General features: G+C 42.0%; 1 protein-coding gene across 1 annotated transcript; it reads right to left on the bottom strand.

Moving 5' to 3' along the window:
* Positions 1-3925: 3925 nt before the first annotated feature.
* LOC110692041 (phosphoglycolate phosphatase 2-like) lies at positions 3926-15560 on the bottom strand. The gene is made up of 10 exons (XM_021869034.1): positions 15259-15560; positions 15037-15152; positions 5822-5893; positions 5659-5730; positions 5532-5591; positions 5379-5431; positions 4674-4771; positions 4454-4553; positions 4184-4287; positions 3926-4072 (listed from the first exon to the last, which is right to left on the bottom strand). Exons 1-10 carry the CDS (start codon positions 15344-15346, stop codon positions 3972-3974), a joined length of 864 nt encoding a protein of 287 aa, XP_021724726.1. The 5' UTR covers positions 15347-15560; the 3' UTR covers positions 3926-3971.
* Positions 15561-21198: the final 5638 nt, after the last annotated feature.

Genomic DNA, 21198 nt, shown 5'->3' on the forward strand with positions numbered 1-21198 from the left:
TGGGCTGAATTAGTGGTTTATTTTCCTGTATTGTATGCACCCCATTTTCTTATAAATGGCTTATATAGTTTAGCGCATAAAAGTTGGTAGGTTCTTGTCAATACTGAGCCGTTAAACCTTTGCCAAATGCGAATTCCCATGCATGGTGTATCAACATAATCCTCAATGGAATGAAACTAGAATTTTATTTTTTATCATATCAGATCATGGTAGAGACGTTCCAATATGTATTTTCATAATATAACGTTTTAACAATATTTTTTTGATGCAAAATGGTTAACAATATTATGTAGAACATGTTTGAAGAGCTAAGACGAAGTACTACGTATATAAAATACTGTAAAAATTTTTTATTTTTATTTTTATTTTTTTGTACGGCAGTAATATTTAGAAAAGTAGTTCTAAATATTTGCTTTCTTTTAAGGAAAGATACAAAACAAATTAGGACAGCTTTCTCTCTGACACTAAATTAAAATTTTGCTTTATGTGTTCTAAATTGGTTACAGTTGACTTTATTTGACTTGGAACATATATTAAAACTGTTATGTAAGGAACACAACTAAATCAACCATCCGTCCTTACAGTATTTCATATTGACCTTACAACTTTCAATAATTGTCCGGTTTCGCCTTGTGGCATTATCAATCACACAAGATCGATATTAACCATATATGTATACCATATAAGAGTAATCACTCCCTTTCTAGACAAACCCCATATTTCACCATATCTATGATTCTCCAAGTTTAGCAGTCTCAATTAAAACCACCGTAATCAGGGCAGTAAGAACTGGTATACCAAAAGCACAAACATCAAGCATTCAAGCTTAGGTTGGATTCCTATAAGCCTATATATCCGCCACCATCGACGAACCACCGTAACAATTAAAGGTCTATCAGATGGACTAAGAGAATAAATAAGCATCGTCCTATTCGTTACCCATTAACAAGTCCAAGAACTTCCTAAGGTCTATCAGATGGACTAAGAGAATACATTAAGCATTGCCTTATTCGTTACTATTAACAAGTCTAAGAACTTCTTGAGCTTTATCAGATGGACTAAGAGAATACCTCAAGCATCGCCTTATTTGTTACCATTAACAAGTCTAAGAACTTCTTGACTTCTTGAGGTCTACCGATGGACTAAGAGAATACATTAAGCATCGCCTTATTCATTACCATTAACAAATTTAGAACACAATTTCAATCCCAATTAACATCAAGATCACACCAAATTAGAAAAATTAATGCAATCAAACATCAACTATGAACAATCAAACAAGCAAAATCGAACAAAACCCTATCAAAATTAACACATTAAACGATTAACAGATAAAATTTTCAGAATTCTCAACAGTATTCCACCACAATAACATCATTAAAACCCTAAACAATTAATCAATTAAAGCACCACCTCTAAGCGCAAGAACAAGATGAAGAACAGAACCACCTTCAATATTATAATCCATTGCAGTTTTTGTTGGAGATAATGTTGAATAGTCTCCTTGGTTGCTTCAAAATAAAAGAACAAATTCCCACGTTGGTGAGGTAAAGAGGTTTTACCCTCTTTATATATTTCATCACTCATATTTATACTTGAGTAACTTGTGTGGGCTAGATATGGGTATCCCCTCGCGCGCCGCCACCCGGCCCGGTTCGTGTTTGTGACACGTGCGCGGGTGTGGGTGTGGCCGGATTTTACACATAATTCTAATATTTTATGTAAACTTTCAAATAACGGTCACAATATCATCGTTGATATTGTAACTGTTATTACTTGGATTCAGTCAAATATTTAACCCTTGATTTACTCCGTAATTATGCCAATCAATTATTTGACTGATTACCTTCCCCAAAATTATCTCTTCATTTTACCGTTTTCTTTGACTAATTACCGAGATTTTCTCCCTTGATTATTCGGCTCTTCTCACTCTAAATACGGGATTGTTTCAGTATTTGAGAACACAGAAAAAACCGACTTCCTCACTGTTTTTCTCATCTCTCTCAAAAAAATATTCAAAACACTATTTGGGCATTGTATTATTGAGTTCTCAATTCATCCTTACGGAGTACACAGTTCGGATGAAGTCGTGTAACCCTGGGGTCAATTGTCGTGAGTCCGTGTGTACGAGTGCAGGGCAAATTCGACTTTAGGGCAGTGATTTCTGTCACGCCACGACAATTCTCTTTGCTTTGAGATAAGTTTTATTTCGTTATTAGCCTTAATTTTCCAACATTCTAAAGTTGAATATTGTTTATATATTCATATTATGGCTGATTCCAAAATTCATACTGCTGTGCCGCTGAATTCTGCCATGGTTAATGCTTTTATTCCTGATATGTCTAAGGTCCAACCCAGTAAGAGCCAATATTAACCCGACTTCCATGGTGGGTGGGCCACATGCCATAATTTTGGCCCAAGACACTATGAAACCACCAGCCATGAACTCAACCCAACCCAAACCTAAACCCAATTTGTGAATAGTCACAAACCTACTTCCTAGGTACACATTCTTCGCAAATTCTTCTATGGACACCAAGCCTATACTTTTGAATATTTAGTAAAAAGATATGAATAATTGCAAATTTTGAACATTTAGTAAAAAATCTGAACATCGCAAATTTTGAACATTTAGTAAAAATATCTGAACAATCGCAATGTACCACTCCTATACTTTTGAACATTTAGTAAAAAATCTGAACAATCACAAATTTTGAACATGTAGTATATTAAATACAACACTATATAATAAACATCAATTTTTTGAAAGAAGCTTGTCTGACTCGTAATAATTCAATAGTTTTGTAATATAAACTGAACGTTTACTGCATATAAAATGAACATTTCCTTATAAAATATGAACATATAAAATTGGATGTTTATGTTCATTTTTTGTGACGTGTTTATACTTTTTTACTAAAGGTTCATTTTTTGTAAGGTGTTCAAATTTTTTTACTAAGTGTTCAAATTTTTTTAGTAAGTGTTCAAATTTAATTTACCTTTTTGCACTATTTTCTTGTTTTTCTTCCATGTCGGTTCGTCAATTTGCAAAGGAAGGGGAATGTGTAGTTCAGCAATTGAAAGAGGAAATGAAAGAATTAAATTTTTCGTCAATTTTTTATTTTAAAAAAATGTCTATTGGGAGCGAAATTAAGAAAGAAAGTGGGAGTGTTTGGACCTAGGTTTTTAGCAAGAAATGAAGTTTGTAGCGTAAATGGGCCTATGGTCACAATAGACTTATTGCACATTCTTTCAAACATACAAGGGAAAGTTCCAAACCTGATTTTCAAATCGTGAACCACTCAACCCTTCCCAAGCTAATTTGGCCCCAATCAACTTGTGTATAGCCCATAGTCCCAACCTATCCTTGTTGATTCTAACCTGACATTACCCAAAAGGGTCTAGTAATTGGAACTTAATGAATTTGATCAGTAAAAACTTATTTAAAATAAACTTTAAAAAGTTGAAGCAAATACACCCCTTGAAAGCTCTAATATCCTACTTGGGGTGCAAATCCAAAAGCAAAATTCATTCTAGCTTGTATGTGCCTAAAGAAGAAATAATCATAGTAATAGAATGAAGAGAGGATTTTTATGGCTTTAAAGAAGAAATAAAGGTCGAAAGATATCATCACATTGGAGTAGACAATTAGGACCCAGATTAATCCAAATGCTAATGGAGCAATCAAGAGATAGTCAATACTCCATCACAGTGTCACCAATTTATTTTCCAAATATCAAGGAAGAGTAGAAGGGGTAAAGCAAATGGCCTGGTTAAAATACAACAGAAAAATACGCCATACTTTCAGGCTAAATAATATTGTGGCTTACCGCACATTTTGGTAAACCTAGTTTGATAGAGTTCCAGTAGCAAGACTAACAACTGGGACATGGATTGACATGTTAACACAGAAGGAAGTGGCTTCATGGGCTGGGAGGTGTAGGTCCACTGGTCACTGAAATGTAACATAATTACGGTCCCAATAGTTGTAGCAAGTCAGACACCTTGTCTGTGTAGTAATCTGGCACGATGTTGTTTGCTGAGTCCTGAAGAGCAGGCAGTGTTGTCACACCTGCAGTAATAGTGCCATAAGCCATAAGGAATTACCACAAATGTAAAATTCGTTTGTTCTACAATTTTTACATTATACAATTTCCGCAATCAAAACAGGTAGTTGGTATACCGGAGAGAACAAGGAGTGTTTTGCAGCCAGCACTCTGTCCAAATAGAATATCAGTATCCAATCTATCACCCACCATGCACATTCTGGAGGTGTCAACATTGAATCTGAATACAAAACGCAGCATTCAAATAATCTAATATACATATTACAATGCTACCAACAGTACAACTAAGCCACTAGCCTGATGAGGACTATATGAAAGGGGCTGGAGGAGTGGAGGTAATGTCTACATTATGCAGAGCTATTGCATCTAATCTAAAATGTACTTACTTCTTTAATAAGAAGTCCATCATGAATGTTGATGGCTTTCCGACCACAACGGGCTCTTTCTGAGTTGTGCCACATACAGCAGCAACCATACATCCAGCACCTGCCACCCAAAATTAAGGAAGAATAAAATGACTGGATGTCATAATTTGTAATTAGTCTGTATAAAATTATTCCAATCTTGTGGGAAATTTAAGGAGATATAGCAAGGAAAGAAGAAAACCGGGCCATTCTTGTAAATCAGTCATATGTCCCACAGCATCACGGTTGGTAGCAATAAATAGGCATCCTGGATTCTCACGAATGCAAAGTGTTGCATACCTGTCAATTAACAGAAGAAGCGAAGGAGATCAGGGAGTACATCCCAAGCATAGTAGCACTAATTAAAGATAAGAAAAAAGCAAGCAGTGAACTTAGCAAATTTTGATATAATTGCACTTTTCACCATTACATTGAGCCCCCTCATTTCTACCTGTAATCGAGTATGAGGAGATGCTTTAAATGTTGAATAAGCCTTCAGATAGAAAACAGTACACGTCGCCCGTTGCAGGAGTAGGTTAATTAAAATTTACGGCAAGCAGGTTGTGAGACAAATAGCAAGATCTGCTTGAGTCAACATAAGCATGGCTAAAAAAAAAAAGATCACAAGTTAACTTGTCCAACAATAGGTGTCTTCTGCAGGTGCTGTAATTTGCGATTAGACCAAACTAGGGTGTCAGAACAGCGTGTGGTAGTAGTAATATTACGAGTGAGTATATTATTATGTAAAAACATGTGTTAATGGTCGTATACAACTTTAAAACAAGGGGTAAGTGAAGAAGTGATCATAAAAGTAGATAAGTATGTGATCATAAAAGCAAGTTCCTAATTCATCAAACAGAAAGGCAATGATGACATAAAGAGCAAAAAGAAGGCATAGAAAAATTACTGGAGCTTGTAAAAGTTAATATACTGATCCAATCCAACCACAACAGCTCCTACCTGCAATGCAAATCAGAGCAAAACACAAAAACTAAATAAAAAGAGAATTGAAGGTGTTTGAAATAACAATAATTAAAGAGGCAAGATAAAGTTACATTACAGTCTTGTCATGGTGAAAAAACAGATTTTGTTTGAGTTCAATTTTCTTATTAGCATCTTCCTGTGGCAAGATCAATGTACAATCCATAAGACTACGTATGCGTGTGATAATGGACGGGAATTCATACAGGGCCACCAAGGGATGTAAAGCCGGCAAGGTGCAGCTCCTCTACAATGCCTTCTCCACCAATAACATAAACCTGATAATATGATTTAATTTACACTTGGTGTTAGATACGAGTATACAACAATAGAAACAAAACGTATAATAATAGTGAAATAGGGTGTGACCTTTTTATTGGGAGGAAATTGTATGGATTTCAAGTACATAGCAGCTGCGAATGAGGAGCTGAATATCTCATCCTGCCCAAATAATAATTACAATACTCGTTGTTTGGGTCCAATTTAGTCCAATTGGGCCTAAGCACTAAATGATTCAATTAAAAGCCCAAGGTCAAGGTTCAACTCTCCAATTGTGCTAAAGTCAAAGGTCAGCCCACAAAGCAAGCCAATTGGGCTAAGGCCCAACCTCTCCATATATGATGAGGTATAAAAGCCATCATATTGATACATTCAAAGGGAGATTCATTCTGATTCATTCTGATTCATTCATAGATTCATATGTTCATTCATATATTCTGATATATTCCATAAAAGCCTCAAGCAACAAACTCTCTTGCATAGTGTCTTCTTCTTACACATTGTACTGACTTTAGCATCGGAGGGGCCTTCCTCGGCAACACCCCGAGGCTAGTTTACGTGTGTTTACTGTGCAGGAAACCTTCGGCCCAACATAACTTGGACCGAATCCAGCCTTCCCCATTTCAGCGGACCTTCGGCAAGGTCCCATTGTTTTCACCCGAAACAATTTGGCGCCGTCTGTGGGGAAGACTTTCAAAAATCTTTAAGCCAAATACCTAACCAAGATCATCTTGCAATTATCTTAGCAACAATGGCTAAGAACCGCAAATATTTCCCAACCACTCTCAAGGGGGTCGCGCAAGCGTGGATCTCCAAGGGAGTAAGGCAAGGCTCCGTAACAGGGTGGGATGATCTGTCCTCCAAGTTCAGGAGCAAGTTTTCCACGGCAAACCGCCGAGAGAAGACTACCGCAGAGCTCATGAGTCTGCAACAGGGGGAAACCGAAAGCCTCCGAGACTACTTGACCCGTTTCAGTAACGAGTCATCAAGCGTCTCCCAGCTGGACCAGGGGCTAGCCGTTTTCGCAATGCAGAATGGCCTTCAGCCAGGAAAGTTCCTAGACTTCATGGTCATGCATACCCCGCAGACCTTGGAGGAAGCTCTTAGTGCTTCGGATAAGTTCATCCGAGCCGAAGAATGGAACAAAGCGAAAACCCAACCTCAATCCGGGGGAGGGAAACAGAGGCAAATACCCTTGTCTGAAGGCCAAGGCCATAAGGCAAAGGGAAAGTCAAAGGCCCCGGAGCAATCTTTGGCCAACGACCCAAAGAAGGAAAGATTTGCCTCATACACAGGCAGATACGAGTCCTACACTCCGCTCTCTCTTCCACGCGCCAAAATTTACAGTGTGACGAAGGAGGAGCAGAGTTACCGAAAGCCGAGACCACTCCCAGAGTGGTATCAGCGAAAAAATAAAAATCAGTGGTGTGAGTTCCATGAGTCTTCGGGCCACAACACTGAGGAGTGTATCCAACTGAAGGACCAGATAGAGGACATGGTCCGGAAGGGATACTTGAAAAAATACATCGCGGATCACCGCGAGAAAAAAGAATCCGAGAGGTCAGCAAAGGACCCTCGGCAGGACCTCGATTTCCCCCGGAAAAACAGTAAAAAGCCGGAGGGGAAATTCCCTCCGATCAATGTTATCTCGGGAGGAATATACTCTCGGAGGGAGCACAAGCGCCACCTTAGAGCTTTGACTCACCAGGTGAACAACGCTGACATTCAATCTCCCCAGTCGCCGGTGCCGAACATGACGTTCACAGCCGCCGACTGCCGGGGGATTACGTTCCCTCACAAGGATCCGTTGGTGATCATCGCCACGGTGGCCAACCACGACGTCAGTAAGGTCCTTGTTGACGGTGGCAGTGGAGCAAACATTCTGTTCCGAAAGGCCTACAATCAAATTAAGCTGAAGCCCAAGCACCTTACGCCGGTACCCTATCCGGTATCCGGGTTCAATGGGGCTTCAACTTATCCAGATGGGAAGGTGACACTTCCTGTCACCATCGGTTGCGATGAGGCAGCCCGGAACGTCATGATTGAATTTTTGGTCATCGACGCTCCTTCAGTGTACAACGTGATTTTGGGGAGACCCATAATTCACGAGATCCAAGGGGTCGTCTCAACTTATCATCAGCTGATGATTTACGTCTCAGACGCCGGCTTCCCCGAAAGGATACAGGGCAACCAAAAGGACGCCCGAAGGTGCAACTACCTCAAGCCATCCAGTAGTCGCCCAGATGACGACAAGGATGAGGAGGAGAAAGAAAGAGAGCCAAGCACAAAAAAGCCGAAAGGCCTAAGTGCTTCGGCCCAAGGATCTGTGCCCAGAGAAAAAGGGCCCGAAAGGGAAAAGGCTAGCTCTTCAGCTGAGCCGCAAGACTCAGAGAGCCAGCCGAAGAACAAAAAGACTGGGACACCTGCTGACATTGGCAGCAGGCCAGATTCTGAAGAGTCCAGTCCATCGGCAATGGACATGGACCAACAGACTGAAACAGTTGAGTTGGCCAAAGGAGACGGTGAGAAATGTGTAGCAATTGGGATGGACCTTGATCCGAACACCCGTTGTGAACTTATTCAGCTCCTTCGGGACAACAGAGATGTGTTTGCTTTCTCGGCAGCTGATATGCCCGGGATAAGTTCAGACCTCATCTCTCATAAGCTTAATGTTGACCCGACGTGTCGACCAGTTAAGCAAAAGAAGCGGAATTACTCCGCCAATAAGAACCAAGACATCGCAGCCGAGGTCAAAAAATTATTGGAGGCAGGATTCATTGAACCTTGCCAATATCCAGAATGGCTGGCAAATGTGGTGATGGTTCAGAAGCCCAATGGTACCTGGAGGATGTGCGTTGACTTCACGGACCTAAATAAGGCTTGTCCAAAGGATTTCTATCCCTTGCCGAGAATCGATCAGCTAGTCGATTCGACAAGTGGCCATGCCTTGCTTAGCTTCATGGACGCATTCTCGGGGTATCATCAGATCTTTATGCACCCCGACGATCGAGCCAAGACAGCATTCGTCACGAACGCTGGGGTGTACAATTACAAAATGATGCCCTTCGGATTGAAAAATGCGGGGGCAACCTATCAAAGGCTGGTGGATCAAGTTTTCGCCGATCAAAAGGGCCGAAACATGGAAGTCTATGTTGACGATTCGATCGTCAAAAGCAAAAAACTAGAGGACCATGTAAAGGACCTGGCTGAAACTTTCGCCACCTTGAGAAAGCATCAAATGAAGCTGAATCCGAAGAAGTGTGTCTTCGGCGTGAAGTCAGGGAAATTCCTTGGGTTCATGGTCAGCAAAAGGGGGATTGATGCCAATCCCTCTAAAGTCAAAGCGGCGCTCGACCTTCCTGAGCCGAAAACGAAGCGGGATGTTCAGCGGCTCACCGGAAGAATGGCAGCCCTCTCGAGGTTCATTTCCAGAGCTTCGGATAAGGGGTTACCTTTCTTCAAAGCCATGAAACTCCCGAAAACAAAAGAGCTCGTTTGGGAGGAAGAGCAAAAAGACGCCTTTAAACAGCTTCGGGAGCATCTGGCTCAACTCCCAACGCTGGCTAGCCCAGCTGAAGGAGAAACTTTATACCTATATGTGGCCGTTAGCCCAGCCACCATCAGCGCAGTATTGCTGAAGGAAGAGAGTAAGAGTCAGCAACCGATCTACTTCGTCAGTCATACACTGACGGATGCCGAGACTCGCTATCCTCTACTCGAGAAAGTTGCTTTCGCGGTAGTAGTAGCTGCTCGGAAGCTGAGGCCCTATTTTGATTGCCATTAGATAGTGGTCTTAACTGATCAGCCGTTGGAAAAAGTTCTCGGCAAGGTTGAAAAATCTGGTAGGCTAGCCAAGTGGGCTTTTGAGCTCACCGAATTCAGCATCAGCTACCGTCCGAGGGCTGCCATTAAGGCTCAAGCTCTAGCGGATTTCTTGGCCGAATGCTCATACCAAGAAGCGCTAGACAGTGAAAAGAAAGTCTGGACCGTGTTTACGGATGGGTCTTCCACCGAAAACGGTTCGGGGGCAGGAGTAGTGATAACTTCTCCCGAAGGCAAATCCTTTGAGTATGCACTAAAGTTTTCTTTTAAGGCCTCGAACAATGAAGCCGAGTATGAGGCAGCAATCGCCGGCCTAAAATTGTGCATCTCCTTGGAAGCCGATCATGTCTGCTTAAAAACAGACTCTCAGCTAGTTGCATATCAGATCAGTGGCAGCTACGAGGCCAAAGAGCCCTCCATGATAGCTTATCTTGCCAAGATCAAATCAGTCATTGCAGAGCTGAAAACTTTTGAGGTTCAGCTGATCCCAAGGGGTCAGAATACTCAAGCCGATGCACTCTCCAAACTTGCTAGTTCATCTTTTACCGAGCTGAACAGATCTGTATATGTAGAAGTGCGTCGAGAGAGAAGTGTCGACGAAGCACCTGAAGTGTGTTGCGCTGACCCAGAGCCTAGTTGGATGGACCCCATCCTAGCTTTCAAGCTTCGGGGAGAAACTCCTGAGGATAAAGCTTTGGCCTCCAAGATGAAGAGAACCAGTTCTAGGTTCATTGTCTTCAGGGGGGAACTTCTGAAAAAGTCCTTCTCAGCCCCATTGCTGAAATGCGTGGGACCAACAGATGCAGATTATATCCTACGGGAGATTCACCTCGGCATCTGTGGGAACCACATTGGGGGAAGAACCTTAGCCCACAAGGCATTGAGGGCTGGATATTACTGGCCCACCATGATCGCAGATGCTAAGGAGCTGGTTCGGAAATGCGAAAAATGTCAAAAATACGCTCCAGTTATCCATCAGCCAGCAAGGGATCTTCAGCCGATCCTTAATCCACTCCCGTTTGCCCAATGGGGACTGGATATACTGGGACCATTTCCAGAGGCTGTGTACCAGAAAAAATGGTTGATAGTTGGTGTCGACTACTTCAGTAAATGGATCGAGGCCGAAGCAGCTTCGAACATTACAGAGCAAACTGTCAGAAAATTTATCTGGCAGAATGTCATCACTCGCTTTGGCATCCCGAGAGTATTTGTCTTCGATCATGGGAGGCAATTTGATAACTTACCGCTGAAGCGGTATACATATCAGTTCGGCATCAGACTGGCATATTCAGCGGTATGCCACCCGCAAAGTAACGGACAAGCCGAAGCTGCAAATAAACAGATCTTAAATGCCCTCAAGAAGAGGGTGGAAGATCAAAAGTCCAAATGGCTAGAGGAGCTCCCTGGAACCCTTTGGTCCCTTCGGACAACTGAAAAAGAGGCAACGGGCCACTCACCTTTTGAACTGGTGTATGGTGCCGAAGCTGTCCTTCCAGTGGAAATTGGCTCTGAGAGCCTTCGAGTGCACCACTTCTCGGTTGAGAATGAGCGACTGATGAGGGAATCTCTCGATTTCCTCGACGAAGTAAGAGACTCAGCCCGAGATAGAATGGCCGCCTATAAGCAGAGAATCAGCAAATTTTATAACCGAAGGGTCCATGCAAGGCCTCTCAAAATTGGAGACCTTGTCCTTCGGAATGCCGCTGCAGTTCAGAAAGGCCGAATCCATGGGAAACTCTCAGCTGCATGGGAAGGACCTTATGAAATTTATGATGAGCTTCAGCCAGGGACATACCGACTTCGGCAGTTGGATGGAACTGAGTTGAAAAATCACTGGAACGCTGATGTACTGAAAAAATACCATGTGTAAACCCTTCGGGGCAGAACAATCTTTGTAAGTACATTTTGAACTAATGAAAGGCCTTGGAGCCGCCATTTATATAAATGTTTACAACTTTTTATCCTTTCAAAATTTTCTTTGTTCTATCTACTCTTTTAGGGTTTTTTATATCAGCCTCGTCTGAAACCTTCGCCTTCGGGTAACTGGGTTTCAGATTGCTGACAAAACTCGTCTTTTTAAAGAACACTGGTCTTTCAGCTGAAGTCAAACTTCAGTAAGACTTGTTCTCCAAAGACATGAGTCCATGGACAATTCTGGGATATTGCCTTAACTGAGCCTTGTATCCTAGAGAGCCATTATCCGAAACATTGCCTTAAGTTGGCCCTGTGTTTCGGGTATCCATTTTTCAAAGATAGACAGAAAATCAAGGATAACAGCAACAGTTGAAAATTTTTTATATCAGCCTCGTCTGAAACCTTCGCCTTCGGGTAACTGGGTTTCAGATTGCTGACAAAACTCGTCTTTTTAAAGAACACTGGTCTTTCAGCTGAAGTCAAACTTCAGTAAGACTTGTTCTCCAAAGACATGAGTCCATGGACAATTCAGGGATATTGCCTTAACTGAGCCTTGTATCCCAGAGAGCCATTATCCGAAACATTGCCTTAAGTTGGCCCTGTGTTTCGGATATGTGTCTTTTTAAAGAACACTGGTCTTTCAGCTGAAGTCAAACTTCAGTAAGACTTGTTCTCCAAAGACATTAGTCCATGGACAATTCTGGGATATTGCCTTAACTGAGCCTTGTATCCCAGAAAGCTAATATCCAAAGCATTGCCTTCAGTTGGCCCTGTGTTTCGGATATCCAACTTTCAGATGAAGTCAATCTTCAGTAAGACTTGTATCCCAGAAGCATTGCCTTCAGTTGGCCCTGTGTTTCGGATACCCATTTTGAAGAAGTGAAGAAATTGCTTATTCCGCTGAAGTCATACTTCAATTTCTGGGGGGCAAGAAGCACTCTCAGTGCAAGTATGTACGGCAGAATTGAAGAAACAGAAACAGTAAAGCATTCAAAAACAAAGCAACTGAAGAAAAGAGCATCAGATATATAATTCATGCTCAGAAATTGAGCTACAAGTTCAATTAAACTGTATCGGCAGCCGCCCACAAGCGGAAAATAACAGCTCACCGAGGTCTTCAGCAAAGCCTCGTCTTCTTCAGCTGCTCTAGCTGCAGCTTCTGCTTCAGCAGCTCTGGAGGACCCTTCTCCTCCTTCGCAAGCTTCGAGAACCCGTGCAACCTCTTCGGCTGTGCGGGCAGCTTCAGCTTCTTCGTCCAGCAGCTGAAACCAGGGGTCTCTCTTCTTCCACCAAGGCTTCTGCCTCTGATACAGAGCAACAGCCTCAATTTGGAAGTGGGAAGAGTCTAGATGAACTTCCCTATGCCTCGGCTCAGTGATAGACGGGGCCCGTTCAGTTACAACTCGTTCTCGGTTGACACCAAGACGAGCGTAGTTAATGCCAACGTTGGTCTCGTCCCGCTCTGAAAAAAGGAAAGGGGAAAGGTTAGCTCAGATAGGTTGGCACAGCATAAAAAAGCGAAGCGAGAGAAGAAAAAGAGAGTTAAAAAGCCTCGGCCCCAGCCGAAGAAGCTTACCATCCTTAAACTTTCGGCTGAGGCCAACAGCTGCTAGCATGTTCTCTTGGAAAACGTAATGCGTATCGGGGAGCCAAGTCTCCGGGATATGCTGCATTCGGCCACTGCCCCCCGGTTCGGCAGCTTGCCGAAGATATGTTGCTGATCCAGGTTCGGATCCGCCCCGTTATCTGCGGGGGGACCTAGACTTCCCATTTCGGGATCAGGCTCAGCGAGGTACCGGGGAGCGCTGAAGACGCAAGGGTGGCCCGGATCTGTGGGTGCCCTAACCCAAATCCATTGACCTCTCCAGTCCTTGTCTGAAGAGTCGTTTGGCCACATGGTTAGGTATTGGGGCCGGGACTCAATCCGGTACCACCCAGAACCATGGCTTCCGTGCCCACTTTGAATATTTGGCACTAGCCGATGGAGCTTTTTGAAGCAGTGCAGGTTCGGCACGTACTTGAAGAACTTGCAGACCCATAAGTATGTCATCACCCTTCGGATGCTGGTGGGAGTTAACTGACATAGAGAGATGTTGTAATGGATCAGCAAGTCTCGGACGAATACGTCCAAAGGGAACCTCAGCCCGTACTGAAGCTGTCTTGTGTACACCCCCACATACCCCGGGGGTGGACGATGGATTCTATCGGATGCCGAGGGCATTCGGCACCAATACCCATCAGCTTCAAAAATGCCGTAATGCAACTCAATTTGCTCGGCAAATCGATATTGATCGGCATTCTCCACCCACCATGGGTAGGGGCGGTTCTTTATCATGGCCGAAGCAACTTCGGCATTCTCCCATTCTGAAAACCCGGGGAGGATATCCCAAAGGACAGCGGGAACTTCATCATCCCGTCCAGAAGCGCTCGGCTCCTCCGTTCTCTGAGGAGGAGCCGAGGAAAGGGGAGTCGCCCTATCCCTTCAGCAGGGTCAGACTCTGGCCTTTGTCCATTCCAGGTCCCAATCCTGTTCCTAGGATCGGGAATCGGCCTTTCTCTTCTTGGAGCACGGGCTCTACCTCTAACTCCTCTTGCCATTGATTATTTCGAAGAAAAAAGTCGAAAGAAAAGGGGAAGGAGTTCGAATTCGAAGAAAAATAAACTGAAATCAAAGGAATTTACCTTAATCTGAAGCGAAAGTTGCCGATTTACGAGTTCGTAGTGGCAAGTCTCAGTTTCTAAGATTAATGCTCGGGGAATTTGCGAAGTTTTGATGCGGGTTCTTGGTTTCTCTCTCGAGAATTCTGGGTTTGTGTTGGTGAATAAGTGAGGAGAGATGACGCGCCTCTGTTTATATCTCCAGGTATGGGATACGAGGAGTCTGCGTTTTAATTTCTCTTAAATACTCCACTAAGTAACCGTTAAACACATGATCTTGTGATTAAACTGCCCATTATCCGTCCAACTTCCACAATCATTAACCGTTGTTATCTCATTAATTACGGTTTAAATTCAAATTTTTGGATTAATTAAATCATTTACTTCCCTCCTTTTCTGAATTAAATCAAACCCGACCCGTCATCCTTCCAAATCGGGTCTGGGGGGCAAGTTGTTTGGGTCCAATTTAGTCCAATTGGGCCTAAGCACTAAATGATCCAATTAAAAGCCCAAGGTCAAGGTTCAACTCTCCAATTGTGCTAAAGTCAAAGGTCAGCCCACAAAGCAAGCCAATTGGGCTAAGGCCCAACCTCTCCATGTATGATGAGGTATAAAAGCCATCATATTGATACATTCAAAGGGAGATTCATTCTGATTCATTCATAGATTCATATGTTCATTCATATATTCTGATATATTCCATAAAAGCCTCAAGCAACAAACTCTCTTGCATAGTGTCTTCTTCTTACACATTGTACTGACTTTAGCATCGGAGGGGCCTTCATCGGCAACACCCCCGAGGCTAGTTTACGTGTGTTTACTGTGCAGGAAACCTTCGGCCCAACATAACTTGGACCGAATCCAGCCTTCCCCATTTCAGCGGACCTTCGGCAAGGTCCCATTGTTTTCACCCGAAGCACTCGTGTTAACTTGAAGAGTAGTGGTTCAAAATTCGAATAAGTAAAAAGTAAAAATTGAAGCGTCTCAGAAACGCCATCAATGAGCTTGTCACCTTTCCATATTACACCTACCAAACACAAACACGAATACAAAGATATCTGATTTAAATCTGTTATTAAGAAAACAACTACTTGTATAAGAATTAAGAAATGAAAGGCCTACGCATTGCATACCATCGCAATCAAATAGGAAAGCGTCCACTGAGTTTAATAGACTTGCGCCATTTTCGCCATTCAGAACCTCTGCGCTGCTGCTGTTCATTTCTTGCTCTGTCTTTTCAGATTTTTTTTTATTTATTTTTCATCCTCCTTGTTATCTTTTATTTATTCTACAATGATTTTGGAGTTGCTAAACATCGCTCGCAAATCTCTACATAAAGCCCGCAAATTTTAGTTGAATTGACACTTTTGCCCTTATATGTAAAAAAAACAAAAAAACTCACACACTCTCATCTTCTCTCTTCCGTCTACTCTCTCATCACCTCTCTCTAAAAAAAAAATCTTCAAACTATAATGTCGAGGCGGCAAGGCAAGGAATTGGAGGCAGCGGAGGCGGAGGATATACACTGCTGCATCACATAGTTTACCATTGCCGGACACCATTGGTACGCATCCTTGAAGTTATCCAAGGCTCAATCGTACTCTACCTCTGTGGTAGCTTGCAGGATCTTCCGCCACTTACCATTTAGCAATCTCTCTGCTAAATGTAAATTGTAAATTCTTGTTGAAAATGTGGTAGGCTTTGACTTTCACAACGTTGTTGATGTGTCATGTGCACAATAGATGCTTTGATTCTGGAAACAGCTCCGCTATAGGGGCAAAGAGACCTCTCTCACAATCACTGACGATGGTTGATGGCTGAACATTAGGGCCGATGTAGTTTCTCAACTTCTCCAACACCCAATAATAACTCGCAGCCATCTCATCCGTGACGAGTGCATCACCAATCAGAAAGTTCTGGTTCGTTGGAGCCATCCCAATCATCTCAACCAGTGGGAACTTGTGCTTGTTTGTCTTGTATATTGAATCGATTAAAATCACAGATGGCCAAGACTTGATCATATCAGCACAATAAGGATGCACAAGGAATAAATGAGTCACCTCGAATGTCTCTTCATCAGAATAAAACCAGAACAAGTAACCACGTGCTTGTGCCTGGTGTAGAAACTGCTATATAGGGTTCCTTCCCTCTGACCGTTCAAACCTCAATTTCTATCTACGTTGTAGATGTGTCTTCGGTTCTGGCTGGTCTTCAGGAAATTTCTCTAACACAGATGCTAATATTTTAGCAGGCTTCACTTAAGCATCACTCGTTTCTTTGACAACTAATTTTGCAGCAGGACTTAGGCCGCTTAACTATCGATGACCCAATGGATATACAATCATCTCATGGTTGTGATACCCCCATCTAGAGTAACCCTTCACTTCCCAACCATCACGGCTTCGGTGTTGTCGAACCTTTACTCTGAACTCACACCCACAACCTTTCCGCTTTGTATCAAACCGAATCGCTGTACAGAAATCTCGTTCCTCCCTTTTGTGATAACGGTCGCATCTCAAAATGCGATCCATTCTACTATCCCGTTGAGATTTATGAGTTGCTACTATTAAACAAAAACCAGATCTAATTGCAACCTGTTTTGCCCAATTAATCGCTTGTTGAGCATCTTTGAAGGGACCATCATGTACAAAAATCCCACTATAATCATTCCCGTCTCCACCATAATCCTACAACAATGACATATTATTTTTTAAATACATAGAATCATATAAAGATTAAATAAACACATTTAACACATAATTAATTTCTAAATTTTTTATTTGTAAATTTAATTTCTATATTTAACGCATGATTAATTTCAAAATTAACACATAATTAATTTCTAAATTTAACACATAATTATGTATAAAAGCATTCATACAAAATTAACACAATTTTTTTTTTGGAGATTATTAACACATATTTAATTTCAAATTAGTATCAAAGTTCAAAAACCAAAAAAAAAAAAAAAAAAAAAATGAGGAATTGCAGGTGGCTTCTGGCCGGGCCGCAGCCACCGTGGTTGTGGCGTCTGGCCAGGACGTCGTCACCGTGGCGGTGGCGCCTAGCCGGGACGCCACAATCGTGACTGTGGCTTCCCGATCAGACGTCACTACCACGGTGGCGGCGTCCGGCCAGACGCCACAACCACAGTTGCGGCGGCCGGCCAGCCGGGCCAGACACCACCCCCACGGTGGCGTCGGTCAGGCAATACGCCGGCCAGCATTTCGTAATTTTTGACCGAAAAGTACCTCTCTTTCCAGTGACAACGACGACTCTCTGGTGTCCTCGGCGATCCACTATAGCTCATCATTTTTCGTGAGAGAGAATTACGTTTTGGGTAAAAATTAGAAAAAGGGAAAAAGCTTCAAAATAAAAATAATTGTGGGGTTTATGTAGAGATTTGCCGGCGATGTTTAGCAATTGACAAAAATGGATCGAGAACTTCACCTAAAACAATAAAAACTTTTTTTTTTTTGTAAGGCAGCCCCGATATCACAATTAGAGAAACATTAAATGTTTTTCCAGTCTAGTTTTTCCTCTTTAAGTGTTAGACGATATTCACTTCACCTAAAATAATATTAAGTAAAAATAATTTTAGTTCGGTAAAAATAATTTTAGTTCAGTAAAAATAAGTTCAGTTCAGTAAAAATAATTTCAGTTCAGCATAAATAAGTCCAGTTCAGTAAAATTCAGTAATTTTAAAGAAGAAATATAATATAAAATCAGTAAAAATAATTTCAGTTCAGCAAAAATAATTTCAGTTCAGTAAAATTAATTTCAATTCAGTAAAAATAATTGAAGTTCAGCAAAATAATTTCAGTTCAGTAAAAATAATTTCAATTCAGCAAAAATAAGGTGAAGTGAACGGGGCCTTAGAAACTGGTCCATGAGCTAAGTAAAGTAAATGAATTAGAGATAGATAGCTTGGAGAAGCTAAAGAGGTGAACAGCGGCGGAGCCACAACACAGTGAATGGGTGTATAAAATTAGGAAAGCATCAAACAACAAACTATATAAAATTAATTTAAATTCTCAATTTTATAGCCTTTTATGATCATTTCATAAGTTGGTGTATGTGGTCATACTTGCCAATTCCTTGCAAATGGGATCATGTAAGAGCAAATCCCTTATATGAGAACCCCAATTTATGTGAAAATAAATCTAGATCTTTGAATTTTTAATCTAAGGGCCGTGATTATTCCCTAAAAAATCAAAACCAAAAGAGTATTTTAAACCAACCCCCTTATTTATCTCTTTCACCTCTACATTTCTTTCTTTTTCTCTCCTCTCACCTATTGTTTAGTATACATCATCAACTTCACGCCATTAATTTCGAAGAAATTAAGCTTAACTTCTAATCAACCATGACGTCTTTGTATTGTGCTCATATCACCATCATCTTCGCGCCATTAAAAACAAGGAAATTAAGCTCGAATTCAGGTCAATAATTGCGTCTTCGAGCTCCAATCGGCGACAATTATGTTTGCCATCAACAACATCGCCATTAATATCATTGTTATTTACTTTGCAACATCAATAACAAAGAAATCAAGCTCAAAATTCAGACCAATTATGTCATTTTTGAGCTCCTCAACGACAATTATGGTCGCGTGTTCCGGTGAAATTGAAAGATTTCGGCTATCGAAAATGAGTTTAATGAGTTTGTATTATGTGATGATAGTATGGAGCAATTTTCTAAGATTCTAATATAAGTTTGTTCATTTTTATTGTATGTGTTTTTACTCATTTTAATATAGTTTGCTCATTTTAATTTCAGGGGCTCATTTGTAAAGGATATGAGCAGAACAACATGTATTAAATTAACCTTATGAAGTATCTACTTCAAAAATAGGCAGAAAATGAAGTGCATAATATAAACTAGTATACGGTTGGTCTCTTATGGTCCAACAATTGTTTACAATTGTCTCCTATAGTATTGAACATAGAAGTACGGAGCTCCGTCAAACTGAAGATGTTTGGGTAGTGAGTATGAACAAGGTGAAGGAAGTTCCTTCGAAAGCTCTTCCGAGCTATACCTCTAGCATAAGATGGGCGCAGGATCCACCAAGTACAAGAAGTCTCCCCCTGGAAGGAATTCTTTTGAATCTGGAGGATAGGAAGCCATCATCTGTTCCACGTGAGCAGCTATCTGCGGATAGAAGCCTCACAGATCTTCTATAGTGGGGAGTTGAGCTGGAAGTACTTCTTCTTCGTCTGCTTTTTTCATGCACATGCTGTTGAACGGTGGATTGATCAGCTTTGGGTGAAGGTAGGCTTTCCTCAGAATTCATGGTTTGACCTTGATTCTCATAGAAGGAGCTTGCATGAAGTAGATCCACTCGTCGGGGTCCACTTCCGCCCAAGTCATAGTCGGTTTGTCCCGGAAGTACCACATGGATAGGCACAGGCCCTTCCGAACACTTGAGTTGGGGGTTAAAAGGAGGGTGTGGAAATGGTTTTGTCTGAGAAGGTGGATTTTGTTGGTTTTCCAGCAGGGCTTGAGCAATTCCTTGCTAAAAGTAGGGGATGTTTGAGGAGGAAGCTGAGGGGACTGAACTGGGTTCCATTGTTGAAGCTTGGTTGGGGATGAGGAAGCTGGAGAGTGGGTAAGAGAGGTTATGCAAGAGGAGGGTTAGATTCTGTGTAAGGCACGATAGAAGAAAGGGACGGCTGAGATTTAATCTGGAGAGATGGACGGCTATCAGATAACGATAAATCCAGAGGTTGGGAGGATGACACGTCATTGTTGTCACATGCAGAAGGTATTCGTCAAAATATTGAAATTTGAATGGTTTGGGCGGGAATTAGAGGAGATAGAGTTTTGCTTAGGTTTTTAGGATTTCCGATTGATCACCTGAGTCCAACCATTTGAGGTAGCAGCCACCTCACCATAAAGGGTGCCAGGAGAGTTGCCCAATCCAAATACCTGTTTTCTTCGGCTGTGCAATATCAACCAGAACTTGAAATTCCTTCTCCCTGTATTTGAGTCGAGCTTGATGAATTTTCCAAGAGAGTTCCCTATGTTCTTCAAGAATTAAGGGGCGAAGAATTCAAGAGGGAGGTTAACCCAATCAGGGTATAATGAGATTGATGCTTCCGACGGCTTAAATCCAGGCATCCAAGGTTGAACATCGAGGAAGGTGGAGTTTATAAACCATGGTCCACCTTCAAGGATTTTTGGAAGTAAAGCAGGTGGGGGTTTGACCACAAAGAAGCCTCTACCAATGGCAGAGAGAGAAACCGGTGTGGGTAAATTCCAAAGCACCACCAAGCGCTGGATGAGAAAATCCGTGGCAAAAGATTTCCCCACAGGTTTGATTACTGAAGAAGACCACGGTGATATCAGGGAAGACAGGGTGGAGATAGGGAGAGGGATGAAGGATTCAACCTCAGGATTGAAGGCTTGAGGGTGGTCAGAGGAGCATAGAGGGTGTTCTTTCGGAGGAGGACAGAAGGGCAGCTTTAAAGGTGGTGGCAGAGCGTGGATTGGGTAGGGGTGGAGGTTCAGGAGGGGAGGGTTCTCTTTCTCAATCTCTCTCATGGTTTCGTTCGCATAACCTGAAGCATTTATCTGTGTATGATTATGATGGTGTAAAAATGCCTGGTTGGTTAACCCTTCTTCCAAATATTGTAGAGCTTAATCTGATTAGATGTTCGGAATTAGAGTACTTGCCATGCATGGGAAATTTGGGTCATCTGAAATCCATTCAACTTAGTAATTCAGAAAACTTGGAGTACATAGGAGTAGATGATCCTTCATGGGCTAATTCTTGTTCAGCGATGCCTATATCTGGGTTGGGAAGCTCTGATAAGGAACTATCATTCTTTCCCTCCCTTGAAGAAATTTGGTTAAAAGGTCTGCCCAAGTTGAAAGGATGGAAGACAACAGTGGCAACAAGCTCCAATCACAGCGATTACTACCATGTTTTTCCCAACTGCAGACATTGAAGATATACAGTTGCCCGGAGTTGACATGTCTTCCGTCATGTCCTAATTTGGAAATCCTAGATTTAATCGACCTCAACAAAGGGCTGCAAATAATAGAAAGGAAAAGTGATGAAGTTGCTCCTG

The sequence above is a fragment of the Chenopodium quinoa genome, unplaced genomic scaffold (genome assembly GCF_001683475.1).
Source record: "Chenopodium quinoa cultivar QQ74 unplaced genomic scaffold, ASM168347v1, whole genome shotgun sequence".
Classification (NCBI taxonomy): Eukaryota; Viridiplantae; Streptophyta; class Magnoliopsida; order Caryophyllales; family Amaranthaceae; genus Chenopodium; species Chenopodium quinoa.